We start from the raw sequence: 22,199 nt of genomic DNA on the forward strand, positions 1-22,199 counted from the left end.
CCGAGATAATCGCGAAAAACGAAAGGGCCAAAAAAAATTAATTTAATTCTCCTTGTATAGGGTGTAGGAAGTGGAAAAATGCAATTCTGCGCCGTCCATCTGCGTATAGGGGACCCAAATTTGGTTTTAAGGCTCTATCTCCCATAGTTTCCGAGATAATCGCGAAAAACGAAAGTGCCAAAAAAAATTAATTTAATCCTCCTTGTATAGGGCGTAGGAAGTGGAAAAATGCTATTCTGAGCCGTCCATCTTCCTATAGGGGACCCAAATTTGGTTTTAAGGCTCTATCTCCCATAGTTTCCGAGATAATCGCGAAAAACGAAAGTGCCAAAAAAAATTAATTTAATTTATCTTGTACAGGCTGTAGGAAGTGGAAAAACGCAATTCTGAGCCGTCCATCTGCTGGTACCTGGCGAATACTGATAACACTGCGATGAGTAATTATTAACGCGTAAAGTGGACGTGTTCCACTGGAACAGCCGTGGCACCTGGTTTTTTCTTATGATTGATCGAGTAAAAAATACTGCAATTCACGAAGTTAATTTTTTTGGTACACTTATTTATTTTGTAAGAAAGAATTATCAACAAAAGCCATACACACTTTCATAAATCATAAAATACTTTCCTCACATTAATGTACGAAATAAGTTATAAATACATTAGTTCTAATGTTTAGAGATCCAAAAATATCAAATTCCTAGACTCACACTTAAAAATTAAAGCACAGTTATTTACAATTCACTTTCGAGAAGTTTTGTGTTGTTGATTTGTTATTCTAACTAATGAGAATTGTATATTTCTTATTCTAGTTTAGGCGGACTCTATCGACTCCTTGAAGTCCGATTTTTTGGCGGGTATGAAGAACACGAGCATCGCGCAAACTGAAATGAAAAATTTTTAATTCATCATCACGAATTCTTTATTTTTTTTCATTCTTTAATTTTCTTTTACGAGTAAATAAAAAGCAGTAGTGTCAAAAAGACTATTCTGGCGGGAACATTAGACATAAAATTCACTTCGCTCGTATGCTCTTGGGTCACTCTGTATTTCAATTTATTTAAAAAAATTCAGAATAAATGAAAAAGTACCTAAACAGGCCATTCCAATCATGAAGAAAGGTCCTAAACAGCTCAATTTGAAGAGTAATGGGAAAAGTAAATTCCCAATAACGGCGCCTATTCTCCCCATCATCATCATCATTGCAATAGCCATAGCCCTGGAAAAATCAACATAAAACCCAATTTTGTTAAGTTGTCATCAAATGAGATACGTAAATCCACTTCGGGGATTTTGGAATTCGAAATTGATGGCGGACATCTCGCAAGGAGAAAACATTTGACGTAAAATCACTGAAAAGCTCGACTAATCGTAACGAAATTTCATTTTAGATATTTTGCACTCTACACTAAGGAAGAAAAGATGAATTTTCTCCAGTTACATTAATTTTTTTCCATTATAGTCAAAATTCCAATCAATAGAATGGCATCATTCAACGTCACGTGGTAGAAGCCCAGATTGTACTCTCACCTTAACGTAGTAGGGAAATTATCAACAATAACATTCGTAACAGCGGCTCCACCAATACTAGATAACGCCACGAATACTGACGAAATACCCAAAATTCCACTGGAATTCTCAGCCCAATACAGAATTCCACAGCACAGGGCGGCAGAGAGAAAGCAAAACACTGCAGGAATCGAAAAAAAAGGGATATTTATACTTATCCATATTGCGATAATTGATGACAAAATTGGATGATTTTGAAATTTTTATGAAAAAACTCCATTTTTAAAATTCTCTTCCGAAAAATAAAAGTCATTGGCGAAACGTTTTCTGTCTGAAGCAGGTAATAAATAGTTAAACGCCGTTAACAGAAAGTGTGATGAAAAAAACTTTCACGCACTTATATCAGAATATACTATGATAAATAACGTATATTTTACATTAGAATGGAATTTTTTGTGATACCTGCCTGAAAAGTGCAATTTTGGTAGAATATTTCGCATAATTATGCAGATTGAAATTATTTCAAGACTTGAGTGATATATCACCTTCCTTTCCATTTCATCGAAATGATGGAATATCGAAGGATATCATAAAACAATGATAATGTATAATTACGTCTTCATTACTCACTCATTAATTTCTTCTTCCCCGCGCAATTGATCAATGATCCAGCCAGAGCATATCCAACGACTCCTGTCACGGCGATGACTATTGAATTCAGGTACACAGTAGAGTTCAGAATAACCTGAGTGATTATTCAATATGTGGAAAATAATTAATGAATAATTCAACAGAATTTTCGGGGGTCTGAAGCAGGTAATGAATAGTATTACGTTGAAAGAATATTCATGAATCAGAAATTATGTTCTCCAAAGGACGACTGTCGTGGTCGTTTTTAAAAGTGAAAATTGAATGGATAAATACATGAGAAAATGGTAAATCTCATCTAATCCCGTAATTTTATCAACTTTTTACGGATTTTTATGGAAAACTCAATAACAAAATTAAATAGAAAACCGTATTGTCTAAGAGATTCTACGGAACTCTATAAAGATTCTCTTAAAGTTCTATTAGAATTTTATTTAAAAATTCTATTCGTTTTTGCGGCATTTTTATAGAAGACTATGCAATATTGCCTAGTAATTTTTTATATTATATAAAAAGTCAATAGATCGTGATCTGTCTATTGAAATTCTGGGGCGTAAATTTTCCAAGTTTTTTCCGCTGTTTTTTTATTTGTTCCTCATAACAAAATTGAAGAAAAAAATTTTATTTTGAAATAACAGAATTTCTATTCAGATTTTCCATTGACGTTCCTCACATCCGAATGTGAGGGGATGACAGGAAGAATCATCGAGAGGAATTTTCTGTAGGCAATCGTATCGGTTAAAAAATGTGTCTTGAGATTTCTCTGCAAAATCATTCCTTTTCAAAATATTTGGAGATTTCATTGTTGACTTAAATTTTCTTCATGTCTTCGTTTGAGAATTTCGGTATTATTCCTTTTTCGTAATTCATACCATCCATCTGTTCTACTCCCTTGAGAGTCGGAACTCGACAACTCACCGGTGTACAAATTTTTTCCACCTCAATAGTGTTATTAATTAAATTATGTTTATTAATAGTGTCAACAGTTGTGTTGGTAAGTTCGAGCATAACGCAGATCGATGGAAACTGTTCGTCACTTCCAACTGGATGACTAGCTTCGTAGGTCTCGATCATGGCGAATAACTGAGGCATCCAGAGCCTCAGAGTATTTGACCTGAAACACAATGCAAGAGGGAAATTGCTTTTGTCTTCACATAGCATAGCTATTTTTTCCTAATAAATTAGAAATATGCTTCCGAATGGTCATTTTATACAGTGGTTACTCCCTAACATTTCAGTCGGAGAAGTTGACTTCCCCCACCATCGCCACCGTAAATGTGTTTAAGTAAATCTGTGTGTCCCTCTGCGCGACGGGACTGCGCAGTAAAATTACTCGGCGTGCGAGAGTGAAACAGGCAGATTCCTTCTCTCTATTTATCTCTTTCCTAGCTCCGCCTCCAACAGAAGAGTAAGGGTTTCCCGAACATTTAATTCCTTGAGTTCGGCCAGAAAGGGCTAAATGGGGTAAAACGGCCCCATTTCACTTTTTTTGTGATGCTCATAACTCAGAAACGAATTCATTAATTGAGACCAGTCTAGGCTCACTCTAACGGGGAAGAAGTGTAGTTTCCAGGGAAAAAAATGTTTCATTTTATTTAGAATTGAATGAGCTCTCAACATTTTTGAAAAAATCAAAAGGAGCCGTTTTACCCCATTCTCCCCTATCAATTTATGACACTGGGCCCGATAACCCGCTATTCTAAGCTTGTTTCGCCTGTATGGAAAAATAATCCTTCAAGAAGCACAAATTCTTATACTCCCGTCTGATAGAATTCTAATACTAGTGTAAGAAAATTCTCAAACCGTATGAGGAAAACAGTATGATAATTTTATAATGCCGTCTGATGTAAATTACTTCCTACCCATGTGTGATAAATTTAGTCCGAAAACTTTCAACAAAAAATTGTCAACGAAATGAAACATACCATTTCATTTCGAATGCGCTACGTTTGTCATGAAATTTTTTTCGTCCGCGAAAAACTAAAAAATTGGGCGGAATAAAAAAAAAATCCTCGACTCACCCAATGGTAGCGCCAAACTGTATCATCCCAATGAGTATCAACCTGTAGCAATAGGGTGAGGTAAACAGTGGCTTCATGTGCAACCATCCCCCCTGAAACTTGTTGAGAAGACTCGTCCCATGGGTCTTAACGTAACTCTCATCAGTCACACATTTCACCTGGATACCCATCAAACAGCGATTAGAAAAAATCCAAACTCTCCAGCAGAGTAAAAAAAAATAGGAGAAAGTAGTGATAATAGGCAGCATCATTCCCGGTTTACTACCTGTTTGAGAGACATCTTAGGATCACATTGCCAAGCCATGGTAGGGGCACACACACTGAGTGATCATTGGGGGGTGATGAGGTATTCTCTCAACAGTGAAACACATCACTGAGTACTCGTCTCAAATTGAGCTGAGATAGAAAGAAATAGGAACGTCAGGTGATCCCGTCCGAGACGGGTACCGTAGTTCAAATTCAAAAAACCCCACCAAAGTGGGACAAAATTGCTGATACTTACCGCGTAAGTGTCGGGATTTTTTCCTGTATTGAGGGAGTAGATATGACGAAAGACCTCGAGTGCTTCGTCGTCTCGACCCTTTGATAGGAGAAATCGAGGTGACTCGGGGAACAAGGACAGCACGACGAAGGCGGTGAATTCGGGGAGGGCGCAGATGGCCAGGAAGAGACGCCAGGAGGTGAAATCCATTGAACCGTTGAACATCGGTAGGCGAAATTCTTGCGGAATAATTATCCATGCTAAGCCTGGGGAATTCAATTTTAGGGTGAATTATTCCACGTACAGTTCAGGCTTTATATAAGATACCTCACTCGTCGCGCCCGAATTCGATGGAATATACATTTTTACTGAATGGATATTGATAACTAATTATGATAATTAATACGAGTTGAATGTTTTGAATGCGTTTGAACATTTCTCTAATTAGAAAAGGATCGCGCGCGCATGCTCGACTGAGTGTTTTATTGAATTTATAAATGAATCGTAATAAAATGAATACTAAATAAGGAAATCAAAGTAGTTTGATGAACATATATTTCAATCTCATATTTTAATCACGATCTATTGCAGCTAAAATCATATTATTTTGGACAATAAGTAATTGCTTCATCTCATGAAATAGTAAAATTGCCCCATAAGATATTTAGAACAAAGTCCATTTATTAATAATTGTTGGCGATTATTGGTTATCAGGTTTTGATTATTTTTCTTTTTTTGAAGGTACTCATAGTAACGTTTATTTAAAATTCACTTTTCTTGACAAAAATATTTATGTCGAAGACGTAATTATCAATTTTTTATCAATCAATAATTGAGATATTCCAAGAGGATTGAAATATTCATTTCCGAAGGACAAAAAAAAATTTGTATAATCTAGGATTCTGTGCAAAGATTATCCTTGTTCTTAAGCTTAAGGATATCCCTGGCGAACTAGATTGCTGACACAAAAGGTGACATCAATTTTTTAAATGAGAAACAAATTATTGAAAATACGTAAATTAATTGAATTTTAATTAGGCTTTATTCTATTAAGATAATTCTGCGTCATTATTCTAATAATAATATCACGTCGATCGTCCCTTTCGCATGGCCCTTAACTCCCTTTCCCGCTGAAAAATTATCGAGGCCATAGGGATCGTATAAGAAGCTCACGGAACTGAACATTCGGGAGGCGATAAAAGTGCCGAGAGTGGGGGTCGGCCTCGAGGTATCTTATCTGAAGTCTCGAGTGTATTGAAAAATTTCGTAGAAAAACTTGTGATGAAATAGACCGAAAAACTAGCGATTGAGAAAGAATACATTCGTACTCACATGGTATCGATATGTGACCCAGTGAGAAAAACACCCCCAGCCACATGTAGATCCTCGACCTTTGTTGCTCGCCATGTACCTCAGCGAGGTATGACATCAGTGCTGTGTAAGGGCCGGATATCCTAGTAATAAATCCGTTGAATAAACTCACAAACAGAAACTGAATCACCCGCCCTCGAGCCAAGTGTCAAAACACCAATTAAACTCACAATATGCCATTGATGAATTTGAATAAAATGAGTAGCCAGGAGGCATGGGACATGCAGCTAGCAAAGCTGAATATCGAAGTCGTAAGGTACCCATATGTTAATACCTTCTTACGTCCGTATGTGTCAGTCAGAAAGCCCCAGAAGAAGGCAGTTACAATCATGCCTGTGAAGTTCATCAATATTAATATCACATTATTTCCGCTATTTAGGTGGGATATGACAGTCACAGAGAATCGATATCACAAAAAAAGTTACAAAATTGGGAGACTATCATGGAATATCAAATATCGAGTAGCATTTTTACTGCTATGTAGAGGGAATTGCCGGTTGCATAAGATTTATGGCATGAAAAGGGCATCATCGAGGAGTGAGAACAGCAAATTCTATAAAATCAAAGAACTATGTACTTTTCGTCAACATTTTTTTGACGGTCAGTCAATAATTTCGTCAATAATTTCCCAAATTCGTCATATGAAAAAAAAATTTTTTTGCACATCCCAAGTATTCAGGGAAAAGAAAATATCTCTGAATCGAGTATGTAATATTCCGGAATCAGGAATATCTGTTTTCCAGATTTCGGGATCTTGTTGGAGATAGCCATAATCATAAATTAGAATTACAGTTAAATTTGGAACTCGTCCATTCGTTAATATTACTCTACAATTTTTAATTATTAAAGTGATCATCAATTAAATATTCCAATTCCGAATTATTTTATCAATTATTCATTTAGTTCGGACGATTGACGATTATTTGGTCAATCGAAAAACCTTTTTATGGAATTTAGTATTATTTACTCAATAGACAATTCCATATTATCAATTATGGAATTCGTCTTCAATCGGAAATTTAGATTATCAATTATTTTACCATTGTTAAATTTCAATGATTATATGGAAATCTTAATCAATGTGAGGTTCAAATTCTCTTAATATTGAAAAATTCAATGATTGATGGCCATTACTGGATCTTATATTCTGGAACCCGGAATGATACTGCGGAATTGGATATTTTATCCTCAATTCCGGAATGATATTCCGGAATCCGGCATATTTAATATTCAAATGGATTCTCAGTCGGTAAACTGAGAGAAAAAAATTGCAGTGCCGAAGATATATTTGTTCCGCTCAAAAATATCAAGATTATTGATATTTCTCATGATATTTGAATCCTGGCATTCTACTTGAAAGAATACATAATTCATACGCAATTGCCAGATTTTCCAGTGGAAAGAATCAATTTTTCGCTGCAGAATATTTTCTCGTTGGGAATAATAATCTTAAGACAAGAAAATTTTGTACAGGTGAACATTTATCTTTTCGGCAGAGCCAATTTTTTCTCTCAGTGTATTGGGATAAATTCATTCTCTGGATGACAGTGTACGTCAAATTGGTGACTCGAAGGGAAGAGGAAAAGGAGAGGAAAGGAAAAGAAAAAAGTGACACAATTATACTGTGACGAAGTGCAAGTTTGGGGCCTCCCAAAGCTCCACCTCGTGTAGTGACTCGGATCAGTCCTCAGAGTGAGGAGCTCAATGGCCTCTCAGCAACTTCAAACTGTACAGGAGGTTGCTGGTGGCAATAATAATTCAAAAATCCCGAAAGAATGTCCCACAATACGACCAAGGGCCCCTTGAAACCCACTAATAATTCGCAAAAGCCCCAATTGCCAGCCGAAAGGGCGAATCCGCGGAGAAAGAACGTATGAAAATACTTCCCTGAGTGGTCCTCGTGATTATTGCCCGATCTCACTTAAATCCGGACGGCGCGTCGTCAGTACATGCCATCTCTTATAGACGCAACGTCCAATATTTCAATGCGAGGAGGTCCCCGGAATATTATTCCGGAATTGAGGATAAAATATTCCGGATTCCGGAATAGAAAGTCACCTCATTCTCCCAATTCTCCACCAACTCATCAACAAAAATCCGCATAATAAAATAAATGATTACCTGCAAATGGCATGGAATTGAGTAATCCCTTATCAAACATGGTGAGACTGAGATCGCACTCAGCCGACGGTAGAACATAGGACATTGACGTGGATCCATAGATACTGGCCCATCCAGCTGGCAGAATAGCCAGCAACAGCAGATAATTGAATTTTCCATATCCAGTTAAACTGATAGCGCGTTCAAAATCAACGGGACCCTCGTGTTCATTTTTAGTGACCTCATCTGTAATTGAACGATTGAACAATTATCGTTACATGAATGACTTTAACGGATATGTGCAACGAATCCAGGATCCATCGCGTGGACGAGGTCTTGCGGAAGGAATCACATGCGTCAGTGGGAGAATCGATGATAACTGTCCTTGAATATCGTGAAACTTGTGGTGTTTCATGATTGAATAAATGCATCTATGAGGTATAGTATTTACAATGAATTTCGATGAATAATAAAGAGCGCCGGTCTGAGCATTAACTCTGTTGTTGTCTTATCATTATTATCAGAACCTGTTTACGAGTGTTGATGCGTCATTGTCAGTTCTATTTTACATTCATATCCGCGAAAAAAAGCAACGTAAAAATTGCTAGGGAAATTCTGTAAGAATTACTGAACGGTAAAAATCGATGATAATGAGGGCAAATTTGTCCGTTTTTCGCATATTTTTTGACCGATAGCTCCCAACTTTTACTGTTCGTTTCCAGAAAATTACGTTGCAAAAGGGAAAGTTTATCCTTTGCCTCAAATTTTTTCAATCTGATCATCAATTTACCGGAAAAATTCCAAAAACGTGAATTTTGGCGAAAAGGGTGTAATAAATTCTTAATCAACTTTTCTCTCCGTACATGAATTTCTTGAAACAAGTAAAGACGTGATTCTCAGAAAAAAATATTCCCTCAGTGTATGTCATTACAAATGTTGAGAGGATTCCAATGAAGGAAACAATTACACAATATGTCTATTCTTGATTATAGGTAAGTTATTAACTATCTTGTACTGAGAAACCAATGAGAGTTGAATGGCCGAATGTGAAGAAGATCATTGGTAAATCGAGAGGACAAAGAAATAGAGTCGTCAATGATTAATCATTGTTGGTTCATTATCGTCGTGGTAATTTCCTTGACAACGTGATAATGAAGTGTTGAGAAACAGCGGAGATTAATCAGAGAGCCGGTGGCAATCCATTTTATATCTTCGGGCAGAATACTTTGAGGTTGGAGATAATTTTTTAATCACCTTTCGTGCAGAGAATTTCATGAGTTACGAAAACCTTTTGGAATCAAATTGGTGATTGAATTATTCAATCGTCAGGATGAATAATCTAAGGTGCAGGTTGTTCTGTCGCACAGGATAATAGGAAGAATGTACCAAACGGAAATATTTAGCCATTGAAACGAAAAAAAAACGAAAATTTTCAGTTTCAGACTTATTCTCTCAATTTAAGACTCCCGAAAATCGCGTGTTGAGGATTGAATTTGACTGAACTTTGCGACCATTTAAAATCGATATTGTATCTAAAATTTTTCCCTCAAACTCCCTAGTTTCGAAGATTTTTGAAATAATCCAAATCCATCAGATCCGTTTCATTCCATCACTCCACTAATGATAATTAATTAATTGAATTTCAATTGCTAAGTGCACCAGACTTTCCACGCCCAGCAGCTCTTGCATCAGCCTTTTATCATCCAATATGCAAAAATGGAATGATTATGTATCGATAGCGCTTATCTGATATCAAATACATTATCATCTCATCACAATTTGCAATGTTGAAATGGGAGATCAACAAGTGTAATGAGGTTAATTCGAAGACTTCAGTCATAAAATTCATCTCGAATAGATTAACAATATCGGAAAATGGTGAAAGACTTGTGAAAAAACCCGTCGCACTTGTATCGAAATAGATTATTTTAGTAACTTCTCGACCAAATTTTCATATAAAAAAAATGAAAAATTTTGAAACATTAATTTTTTTACATTTTTTTTTGTTTAAATTGCGTCAAGCAGTCACTTTTCGACGGTTTCACTTTGCCCCACTCTCCCCTACATATATGACATTTAACACATAAAATTTAAACGAAGAAAAGGAAACTTCTCACAAGTATATGATGTGATAGACAAACGCGTGTTCCATCTAGTAAATATGAAACACAGAGGAAAATTTATCTTCAAGTTGAAACCTGCGATTATTCACGACCTACTAATCATTTATCTTGGTCGATTTCACGATTTTTCGTGCCCATTTCACTCGACTGTGTTATGATTCGTTCAGCAATTCTAGAAAACTTGTAAGAATTTTAATGAAGTGACAAAATAAGTGGACAAGTGTAGTTAACAATGAGATTTATATTGACTAGAGCATCAGCATAAATTCTGGTTTTATAGGTTGAGTCACCAGAAAGTATTAAACGGAGATTTTACACGTGTGACAGAAGCATATTGAAATTCCACAAGAATTTCCATTCAGTATTTGCCGGTTTCAGTTATTCAACCGGTTTTCCGTTGAACCAAACCAAACGTTTTCAATGGCTTAACCCTTCAGAACTCGCGCTATAAGCGCCGCGCCGCCTTTTTCAAATTTTCGCTTGCCTCTTGCAAAATTGAGCTTTCAAAAAATTGAAAAAATTAGAATGCCTAGCTTGAATCATTTAGAATGGATTAGCAAGGTTCTTATCCGCTGAAAATCCATCAAGGCTACGAAAAATAATAAATTGTTGAGGCTCATACGCAAAAGCGGCGCCGTGCCGCCCAGTGCGAGTAACGAAGGATGTAAAATTTTCAATTCCGCTGTTGCTGTTTCCCGCTCGCCGCACGCTCGGCGCGTACCTATGAACGTGACAACGCTGCGTTACTGAAAGCACGGGCGGCGCAGCGCTCACCACGCGAGTAACGAAGGTCGGTGGCTGAGCGCGAGTTCTGAAGGGTTAAGGATATCCGAGTACTTTGGCTATTTTTTCTCCTGCGAAATGCTTTTCTATTTTTGCAGTGGAAAATCAGAGCTTTAATTGAGCCCTATTTGACCCTAAGTTTCCGGACATTTTGCAATGGTTATATTATTTAAACTTTGCGAGTTGGATCTCAACATTAAAGCGTTAGAAAACATTTTAAAAATCTCTAAAAACATTAGGTAGTTTACTTTTGGAGGAAGATTAATGAAATAATTTCAAAAGGGGAAATTTTCAGAAATTATGAACATTTTCTATAATTAATTTATAAACAATGAATTTTCCACCATAAGAATGATTTGTTCGGAATCGTATATAGTTATTTTGCTAATAAATTAGCAATATGCTTCCGAATGGTTATTTTGCACATCATTTCCTTCGATCATGTATAATTCATTGTTTATTTAATTTGATCAAATTGAATAAGATTTCTTTTCAACTAATTTTGTCAGATTTTTATTCTAGTTGAATGTTATCATCATTATTATTCTTATTATCCATTTCTTCTGTACAACCGATTGTCTTTTTTACTGTTCTATCTCTCCCATCAGATAATAAAAGATCATAAAATGGTAATGAAAAAATTGTATTTCTACGTACTTGAAGGAATTTAAAACATCACATTCGACGAAATCATCGGAAAGCTTATTATCAGAGAAATTCATAAAAAATTCGAAATTTTCAAAATCATCATAAAATTCAAATCAATGAATATAGATATCCTAATCATCTTTTAACGTTGACTTAATGACAGTAAAAGGAACATTTTGAGCTATTATTGAATTCATTTGAGGCATGATATCCAGTTACACCCGGAAATTCGATTTTCAAAAAATACAAAATTTTTGAAAATTGTCAGATAAATTAAAATAACGATTATTGCTATTGCCTTCATCTTCGAAATCAGTCAAAAGGACATCCAAACAAATTTTTTAAGCTATCATTCAATCAATTCAGAACATTTTTCCAGTCATCGTGGAACCGATTGTCGTAAAATTCAAAAATAAATAAAAAATCGATGAATTAAATAATATTTATACCCATCTACCTTAAATCCACGGGAAAATTTCCCGTATATCCAAGAAATATACACTGAAAGAAAAACAAACACGTTGTCAAACAAGTCTTGTTTGGGCCAACAAAATCGCTAGTTGAAAATTGCCAAAAAAGAATTTGTTCCGTTCGAATTTGAAAGTCTCAAACATGAATAATTGTTCTGCTTTCGGCAGCAATTAAATATTTGGCTCAAGAGGCGGATAATTCACACCAGACGGTGCGTCTTCAGGATGAAAATATTTCACAGAGGAAAATTTATCAACAAATATTTTATCCCTAAGTTACAAGATTGCTATCATATCCTTATTATTGTTTCATTTAAGGGTTCATTTATTGTTTGTGATTATTAGACAGCCGAAACGAAAAACTACTATCCCTTGTTTCGCATAAAACAAAGATTTTCCGGGAGCAAAATACGTATGGGATTATCGAATAACGAAGGAGTAGTGCTAGAAATGACATTTCTTGCGTGAACAGAGAATGCAATTTTTTTTGAACTACTAAATCTATTTTTGCGACAAAAATTTTCAATTCCGGCGCACTCTCTGCTTGTTTGGCACAAAAAATTCTTTTTTGATAATTTTCAAAAAACTATTTTCTTGACACAAGTAAGACTAGTTTGAGAACTTTGTCGTTTTTCTCTCAGTGTACGGTATATCCGGAAAATCTACCTTGAAGCGTGTGAATAGACACTGCCACAAAACAACCACCCCCCTATCATGTTTGCATCCGTAGATGCATGTTTTTACCTAGAAAATCGCAAGATATCCGCTAAAACCAGTATTTTTTCACTGAACTACATTTCGCTCCACGATTACCATTCCTACAGTCAAATTGGTCACAATTTTCGAGCAAAAAAACGCTGCGGAACGCTTCAACAGAAATCCCGCAGAATTTTCTATCGAATTCGCTAGGTTTTCCTATAATTTTTATCCCACGTGGACTATTCCTACCACCATTCATCGTGAAGATCCTCAATAAAACATAAAATTATCCGCCACTACATGCTAATTATCCATTAGCTGCTTCCACAACGATGTATTCAACCTCCACTCAACTCCGTAATCACTTGGCCAACAATGTCCGGAGCCTTGAACACTTAGCGCAATTTATCGGCGTTGAAAAAACAAACAATCCGCGGAGAAAGCAAAAACATGAGAAATACTGTTATCACCGATTGAAACTTCATCGTCGATAGTGATCGTTGCCATTTCTAAATTTACTCACTGTAAAGGGAAATTTCCTGGCGCGGACTCATATCAGGTGGATTGAGTATTGTTGGTCAACTGAGAGAGACGCCACGAAAATCAGAGAGCACTATCGAAGGAAAAAATGTAAACACGCTATTGTTTACGGGCATAGGGGTGCCAGTGTTGCTGGTGAAATTCCATAATATTCAGTCTTTATCGACTGATCGCAATCTGACTTGCCTGAGTGGCACTGCGCTCAAGGTTTTAAGGCATATTTCGAGACAATACCAGCCAAAAGTTAGTCCTTATGAACACGGATGAAAAAAATGAATAGGACAATTCACTTTCTATTGAACTTTCTACTAGTTTTTGGCCGATTCTGTTGAACTGTTAAATAATATTTATTCCATAAAAAAAGATAATATTTCTTCAATAAATAATATTCAGGAAATATTCAATAAAAAGTCAATAGAATCCGATTTTTCTATATAACTTAATCTATTGAGATATTTTCTATAGAATTTTCTCAGCTCTAAGTTTTTTGTCATTCATGTTTGATAACAAAATATTTTTCTCGCTCTGTACTAGAAGAGATGTATTGACACATCCGAAGAAATTTTAAACCAGCAATCGGAGCTAGGTATCGAGAAAATTGATAAGGGAAATGCTCTGCACCGCGTGAAGAACCTCTGGAAAGCACCGGATTCAAGTAGTATAAACATGCCTGTAATTTTGAAGATTAAATTCTTAGAAAATGTTAAAAAATCGATAAAAATCGTGTGCTTAATATGAAAATTACCGTCAGTGTCAAAATTTTGTAACACACAATTTCTCTAATGAAACGAGAGACTATTATTTAAAAGAATAATTTTCAAAAATTTGGCTGAAAAAAATAACAAAAAAACAAAAATTAAATATTCATATTTTGCAAAATATGGTTTGGAAAATGTGGGACTAATTAGGTACGAACTTCTAGGAATTTTTCTCATGCAAATTAGTTGGAAAATTCAATTCAATTGCTGGGTATTAGGAGGACAAGCACAGGGGTGAAAACAGAGTAATTGTTAAATTATCCCATTACCGTAGGTGGAACAGATATCTTTGAGATCCTCCTGGTTAATCCATGGTGGTGTATTATCGAGGTAACATCGTGATGCAGCTGTTAGAACATTTATTTACAGAAGGAGCATTATTAATGAGTATTGAAGGTAAAGAAATTCTTTTGGATTGTCTCGGTCATTAGGAATTACACGAGAAAATCTGGTGCCTGAGGTTTTTCCCTCTGGAAATACATTCTCGGATATTTTCCTCGGAATGAAAAAAAAACTCAACATTTTTGTCTACAGGATTTTAAAAAATGTACAAAAAACACCGATTCTGTTGGATAATTTCAGTTCTCAATTTTCTTTCAATACAATTATTGAAAACAAATAAATGGAAAAAATAATTTGATTTTAATTTTCTGATACGATTCATTTTATTGAAATATTTTGTATTTAAATGCCTCGGCAATAATTTTCCCAATTATTTTCACCTCATTTTGTCTTCTGAAATTGATGATTCTTCTGATCCCTGATTCTATTCAATTTCTATTGGAAGTCTATAAGAATTCTATTGGAGTTCTATCATAATTCTATGAAATAATTCTATTATTTTTCTCGATTCCACTGAGAGTCAAACATGCGAAGCGCGCGCCGACCTTCACAATTTTTATCGCAAAAATAGATTTAGTCTTTTCAAAACAATTTTATTCTCTGTACAGAAATTTTGAAAAATTTCCCAGAAAAAGAGAAAAACTTTCTACCAAGTTTTTTCATACGAAAAGCTTGTACATACGCTGTAGTGATGCCGCGAGACACTTTACGAGACAAAACTTTGGAGAGATGATCTCGGTCTCAATGAAGATGAAAATCTTTGCTCTCATCTCAGTCTCGAAATACGCAGTATCGACTCCTTTCGCGATGATTCCGAGTCAATTTACCTCGTCTCGATCTCAAGTTTTTCGTGTTTTTTTGTCTCGTGATGTCTGGTGAAATGTCTCGCGGCATCACTAGTACGCTTCACGATAAGTAGAATTTAGTGCTAAATTTTCATAGAAATATCGCTCCACTTATAAAAACTCAAATGATTCTACCTTTTCCCTACCAACTTACCCCCAGAAAATTAGTGATTACAATATCAATGGGTTAAAAAAGATGTGCACAAGATTTTCACTGATAAATTCAATCCACAAAAATAAATACCTTGTTTCTTTAGTGGAGGACTCATGGAATACAGTTGACAAAAAAAAATCCCTGAAATTCACCACTTTGATTTTTATTAATTAACACAAATGTTAATACACGCCCCCGGGTAAAAACGAGTAAAAAACTAAAAGAATCGACTGTTATCACTCAGAACTGAATTATCGAGGTGACATGAATTTTACAGCAACATCAACTTCTCAACAAGAACATAAGTTTCAGTATTGAAACCACTGCCTCAACTGAAATGAGCGAAGATTGACTGTCAAGTAAGAGTGTGCACACTCGGTGCAGTGGTATTATTCGAGCCTGGGTGTCAGTGGGTGGGAACACAACTCCACTCCACTGTTTTCAGCCACTTATTTCCGTGTCGCACGGTTTTTTTAATTATTCAACCCGAATTGACACCCGTGCAAACACATCAATGATGCAGGGGATTACATGCGCCATTTGAGTAAGAAGATTCGAGAGCAGACAGCAGGGATTTTCCCATAATGTAATGTCATTTATCACTGATACCGAGTGTCTACAGACAAGTGCATAACCCATTATTTGCAAAATAGACGACTCCGGAAAAACATTGAAAGTGTTTTTTGGAAATGCAGAAATCAGTTTGACAACAGCACTGTTAAAAATTTTACATTAATTTTAAAATGTTCCGGTAAGAGTCTTGGAAACATCTGACAAGTTACATTTCCACTGGAATCTCAAGGAATTTTGTCACTAAAAGTTCACAATTTAGTGGAAAAATTCGTTGGAGCTGTAAATTTCAGCTTAATTGTTCCAGGAAAATTAGTGAAAAATGAGGAAAATTTAGAGAAATCTCTCTGGGACTTCCAGATTCTTCGGAAATTGTAGGGAACTCCTTAAAAATGACTGGAATGCCAAGAATTTTAAAGGAATTTCCTGTAAATTCAAGGGAATTTGGCAGTCAATATTAATTTTTATGAGAAAATTCATGTAAATTGTGGAATTTCCGTCTTCCTGCCGCTAAAAAATTGGAACTTTACTTGAATTTTCCGAGAAACTAGCAATTCCATTGACTTTTTCTCCTTAAATCAAATTCAAGGTTTTTTTCCGGAAAATTCAGCCAATTTTTTTTTAACAGTGAATAGCAGAATACGAAAAATCCAGAGGAATTTTTATTTACATCGGATTATCTTGGGAATCAACGGGTTTAGTAAAAAATGTGAAAAAATATTGGAAGATTTTTAGAAGACTTCGGCATTTATTCAGTCGGAGCTTTTAGTCATTTTCTCATTTTCCGACACGAACAAAACGATTTCTTGAGGCAAGAAATTCTCACTGTACCTGAAGTGTTCATATTCAAGTCACGAACACTTCACCGAATTCTGACATTGTCTGGCTCTTTATGCGGAATTCTCACCCAAAGCGATTTACCCTTAAGAAATAAGATATTTGGCGCAAGAAATGAATTTTTTCTGTATGAATGTGAATCGACAATTAGCAAAATGTATTTCCATTCGAACGATACTATTAAGATATTCTACTCGATTAATTATGGATTTAAACTGATGGACAGTGGCAAGGTTGATCAATTCAATTTTCCGATAACGCTTTGAAAAAAATCTATTCGCAATCCAGTTTCTTCCACTCGGTTTAGCATGATCGATTGAGTTTGAATACAATAATTGCATATCCGGTTTGAAAGTTTCTGCAGGATCGATTGTGTCTGCACAATTTGAATGAATGAGATCACTCCATTAAAATATCTTCATAATTAAAGAATAATTGATACAATGCGAAATGTTTATCACTGTACTGATGCAACGATATGCCCAGGTAGGAAACAAAACAAAATTCCCCACTTCTTCTAGTACTTCAGAAACAAATTACATTATCGAACAATATCGGAAGACATTTTTTTAGCTGATAAAGTGTTACACAAAATGGCGACTTGACAATTTTACCTCCCTTCCCCTTTACAAAGATAATTCGCTAATAAATAACCAAGATAACTTATGTAAACTCGAATAGTTAATCCTCCTCAATGAATTTTTCTACTGGAGATTGATTGCCACACGAGAATGCGCGAAAAATGGGATCAGACAGTTTGATGCCCTGTAATTGTCATCAACAGGTTCTACCCAGTTTGTAGTGTACACGAGGGGCTTAAAATAATTAATAAAAATCTTCCACTGCGACGCTCGTTAGACTGTTGTTACGCGTTAATATTGTCTTATAAAATATTCCACTGAAGGATCCAATGAATATGCCTGTGAGTAGACATACTTTTGACGACATCTCAAAAGACTTGGGGGAGAAAAGAAATAAATCTACGACCCGTTATGATAAAACAAGTCACGAGTTGGGAATTATAGCGGGTAATACTATTTCTTGTGTACATTGATATCGAGAACGTCGATAAGAAATGATTTCGATGCATCAATCAATTTTACATTCTTCTCGTTGAATTTTACGTCCTCTGTGATAAATCTGTGATAAGGGATTCGAATGAAATGTAGACTTTGGTTGGGGGCTCGAACTGAAATTAACTCGGAGATAAAAATTGTTTTCGAGAGAATGTTCGGTTCGCAGTATTCAGAACTTTTTTTAGAGGTAACAAGTGATTATCGAGTGTTGACTTGAACCTGTCGGCGTTTATGGGTGGAGGTCATTTCTTTTGAAACGCAGTTTGTGGAGCTCCGAATCTTTTTTCGATATTCAGAGTGAACTCGATGACTTTTGAGGAAATTGTGGCAGTTCTGGTGGGACACGTGGAAAAATCTGCAGGGTGTGACAAAATTGATTTGACGAAGACTCTTATGAAGTTTATCAAGAAATGAAGCGCAGCTACACTGAGAGAAAAACAAAGACGTTGTCAATCAAGTCTTGTTTGGGCCAACAAAATCGCTAGTTGAAAATTGCCAAAAAAGAATATGTTTGGTTCGAATTTGAAAGTCTCAAACATGAATAATTGCTCTGGGGCGGATAATTCACACTAGACGGTGCCTTTTCAGGATGAAAATATCTCATATAGAGGAAAATTTATCAACAAATATTTTATCCCTAAGTTACAAGATTGCTATCATATCATTATTATTGTTTCATTTAAGGGTTTTTTTCTTTTCTGTGATTATTAGACAGTCGAAACGAAAAACTGCTATCCCTTGTTTCCCATGAAACAAAGATTTTTCGGGAGCAAAATACGTATGTGAGTATCGAATATCGAAGGAGTAGTGCTAAAAATGACATTTCTTGCGTGTACAGAGAATGCAATTTTTTTTTAACTACTAAATCGCACGCTCCGCGTGCCTAAAAGTCCAATTTCCGCCACATTGTGATGAAAAATATTGTTCATAACTCGTGAAAAAATGTTTTTTAGCTCCTGAGATTATATCACTCGCCTTCGGCTCGTGATATAAACCTCCCACTCGCCAAAAAACACTTTTTTGCACTCGTTACGAAATATACTATTTGATAATTTCCCACGTTTTTTCATTCCATTTTTCTATTCTTCTCATCAAGAAAATCAAACGAAAAAACTTAGAAAATTTGAGCCGAGGAAATTCTATAGAAAATATCTCAATAGAATAAGTTATATAGAAAAATTAAATTCTATTGGCCAAAAACTAATAGATCAGTTCAATAAAAATTCAATAGAATTTTCCAACGAATTCGATAGGTTTTTCTATTAAATTTTTTCGTCCGTGAAGTTATCGATATTTTTACATTTATTTTTGTTTTTGTATTTACTATTGTTATATCGATATTTTGGGTTCAAAAAATACTGTTGTAATAACTTTGAGCAGGAAATTTGTTTGTAAATTTCGAGAAAACGATGGCCTTCGTGACTCCTTAAAGTCCCGATGTAAACAGCCCCAGTTCCTCTCACCCCTTAATCTCCTCGGCAACCAGAACCACACGCTGACACGACACACACATCAAGCGTTCTTTCAACATGGCGGCGGCCATGGAGTGATGAGAGTGGACGTACTCCATTCATCCCAGTTTTATTCCGTCTCACTGTCCCCGATAATTCCCCAAATAAGTGATTAAAGTGCCGACGAAAATGCAGGTCAACACGGCAATATCCCCCCGGGTGTTCACCGCGATACAAAATGTTAACATAAAGGAACTATCGAAGTGCACGCAAAAAGAAATACGTCCGTTGTTGCCGTGCCTAGTGCGTATGAGTTTGATATCGCCGCTGGATATAACTAAAGAGTGTGTGGAATCGCGAAAAGAAATTCTCACTATTCTGTCGGGAATTGAGTCAGTGAATTCCATAGTTGCACTGTTGTCCATAGATTTTCATGCCCTCGAGACTGACGTTAGGAAGGAGCAACAGTTGAGGTTAGAATACACACAACATTCAGGCAGTTTCATTGATAAAAAAAATGTGGGAAGGATTGTGCCGACAAGACTTATTCATTTTTTTTCAATTTAAGGGGAGACTACTGAGTTTTTAAAGTCGTGGGTTATTGGAGTGAGACTTTTCATACGTTGAAGATCGATTATATAGATCTGAAAACGAATAATTAGTGTAAAAAAAAATTTTTTTTATCGTTCGTTTGCTCGAAAACGCTCAAAATGCTAAAAACAGTCGAGACCCTCCAATTTTTGAGCTAGAAAAGATTTTTTTTTCACAATTTTCGGAAAAATGTGTGTAACAACAATTACGAGCCAGTTTTTTGAAATTCGACTCCTACACAGCTAATTTCGGTTTTTTCATATAAAAAATTCACTATTTGGGTAAAAAAATACAAAAAAAACAAATTTAGCTATGTAAGATGCGAATTAAAAAAAAATATCTCGTAATTGTTATTCCACATATTTTTTCGAAAATTAAAAAAAAAATCCCTAAAATCATAGCTCAAAAATTGGAGGCCGTGGACGGTTTTTGGCATTTTAAGCGTTTTCGGGCAAACGAACAATAAATTTTGTTTTTTTGCACTAATTATTCGTTTTCAGATCTATATAATGGATCTTCAACGTATGGAAAGTCTCACTCCAGTAACCCACGACTTTTAAAACTCATAGAAGTCTGCCCTTAAGGCCTGGTTACACCAGCTCCGGGTAACAAAAACGTCAGAAAGAAAGATAAGAAACGTCAGATAAGAAAAAAAGTAAATTTGAATGTTCGATGGATTATTTTACCCGCCAGAGTATCTCAAATTTACCCCAGGGACAAAAAATAAAATTTAATTCCAAGGTTAAATCAGTGTTAATTCAAGTGGAGCTACAGGATAAATAAAGCATTATTCTTCGGGTCAAATATTGAAAAATGATGACCCCGAGGATAAATTTTACCCTGGGGTTTATTTGGATAACGGCTTGGTGCAACCGAGCCTTATTTATTTATTTTATTTTATTTTACACGGAAAGAGGAAAATGTCGACAAACTTTTTTATGGGAGAATTTCTTGGCTCCAAACTATCTCTCTTGATTTTTGTCCTAGGATATATATAATTCAGTAGCGAAGTGGTGAAACGGCACAAGTAAATTTTTACTATTGCCCAGTTTTCGATGAATATCTCGGAATCCAAGGAAGACAGCGGAATTTTTGTTACAACCTTTTTTGTAGAGCCAATTGAGAGCTACAACAAATGTAATTGCGAAAATTTTGCCATCTCTCTTAGATTCGGAAATATTCTTAAAAAACTTAACTGGGAGATGAGTCGATTTGAACCGTTTTACCACTTCGTTATTGAATTGAATGAATGGAGAAATTCATGAGAAAATTTAATAGGAAAAACGAGTGCATGCGCTGCGACATTCTATTGAACATTTTATTAGTTTAAAAATTATTTTAAAAATTTATTACAAAATCAGGAGATCGATCTGAATTCCCTTTAAAATGGAAAAATTCACTGAATTATCCTGACGCTTGTTAAACTATCTAATCATTGATTTATAGAAATGTAAACAAGCGTTTTGTGTAAGAAATTTTCTTGCCGTAACCCTGGATTGGTCACCCTATGAGGGATTCCCCGCCTTTTTCCGTATTTTTTTTACAAATAAACGATAGTTCGGAAAATTCTGAAAGAAATCGACTTTGTCAATCGGAATGTCTAATTTTATTTAATAGTATTTTTGTCACTTCTACCAATACAATAATTAGCCTCAGAGAGAATAATAATGGGAGCGAGAACCCGCAAAGGCGGGGATCACCTCACTATGTGGTTAAAGTCTCTGGTTTTCGTCGCGCGGCGTCACCAGTCCCTCTCCAGTGCGTTCCCCCACTCCTTACGTACCTTGTCGGTACCGACTGAGAGAGATCCGCTCAATTAGCCCCTCATGTATAGATATTCCAAATTTTTATTTTTTTCCTCATTGAAGTAGTTTTGAAGAAAATTGCGAGCTAATAAAAAACATTTGCTAGTTAGTACTTTTTTAAAAATAAATTTTTGAAAAATCATCTCTGAAAAAAAAGGCGTTATCCCCTCTATTTCATTATTTCCAAAAAATTTTATCACCAATCGATAGCAAATTGTTTGAAGATTTTTGCGAGTTAAGAAAAAATCGTCAATGCAATCCTATTATTGTGTAAATTAACAATTCCAATTTCAACTGAAAACCAGAGTTGATGACCAGAGTTTGTAACAGAGATGTCAGACAAGATATGAATGTTTTTTTGGGCTCAAATGAAAGAGCGG

At 35.5% G+C, this 22,199-nt stretch overlaps 2 protein-coding genes across 5 annotated transcripts in view; one reads left to right on the forward strand and one right to left on the reverse strand.

Annotated features, from left to right (window-relative positions):
* Positions 1-549: 549 nt before the first annotated feature.
* LOC107041259 (synaptic vesicle glycoprotein 2B) lies at positions 550-15,918 on the reverse strand. Of its 4 annotated transcripts, XM_015261723.1 has the most exons (12): positions 15,580-15,918; positions 14,418-14,495; positions 8,149-8,373; positions 6,198-6,360; positions 5,989-6,110; positions 4,678-4,922; positions 4,176-4,333; positions 3,073-3,268; positions 2,137-2,251; positions 1,528-1,687; positions 1,089-1,216; positions 550-881 (listed from the first exon to the last, which is right to left on the reverse strand). In XM_015261723.1, exons 1-12 carry the CDS (start codon positions 15,602-15,604, stop codon positions 811-813), a joined length of 1,686 nt encoding a protein of 561 aa, XP_015117209.1. In that variant the 5' UTR covers positions 15,605-15,918; the 3' UTR covers positions 550-810. The 4 variants fall into 4 exon arrangements, with proteins under 4 accessions (XP_015117209.1, XP_015117211.1, XP_015117210.1 ...); XM_015261725.1 differs by lacking the exon at positions 14,418-14,495 and having other exon boundaries at positions 15,580-15,917; XM_015261724.1 differs by lacking the exons at positions 14,418-14,495; positions 15,580-15,918 and adding an exon at positions 13,374-13,421.
* Positions 15,919-19,514: 3,596 nt separating this feature from the next.
* LOC107041198 (integrator complex subunit 2) overlaps positions 19,515-22,199 on the forward strand; it is a 7,971-nt gene continuing 5,286 nt past the window's right edge. Inside the window, exon 1 of the mRNA XM_015261638.1 lies at positions 19,515-19,896. Within this exon, the coding sequence (XP_015117124.1) occupies positions 19,613-19,896 (284 nt within the window). The 5' untranslated portion in view covers positions 19,515-19,612. The remainder of the gene's footprint in view (positions 19,897-22,199) is intronic.

Source organism: Diachasma alloeum, unplaced genomic scaffold, assembly GCF_001412515.2.
Source record: "Diachasma alloeum isolate Michigan unplaced genomic scaffold, Dall2.0 Dall_scaffold_00359, whole genome shotgun sequence".
Classification (NCBI taxonomy): domain Eukaryota; kingdom Metazoa; phylum Arthropoda; class Insecta; order Hymenoptera; family Braconidae; genus Diachasma; species Diachasma alloeum.

Coding starts and splice junctions, on each gene's coding strand:
- LOC107041259 (XM_015261723.1), bottom strand. CDS start 15,604: ATGAGTCCTCCACTAAAGAAACAAG. Junction 4,923..5,988: donor GGGTCACATATCGATACCAT/GTGAGTACGAAT, acceptor TGAATTCCCCAG/GCTTAGCATGGATAATTATT. Junction 1,688..2,136: donor GGGGAAGAAGAAATTAATGA/GTGAGTAATGAA, acceptor CGATTCCTGCAG/TGTTTTGCTTTCTCTCTGCC.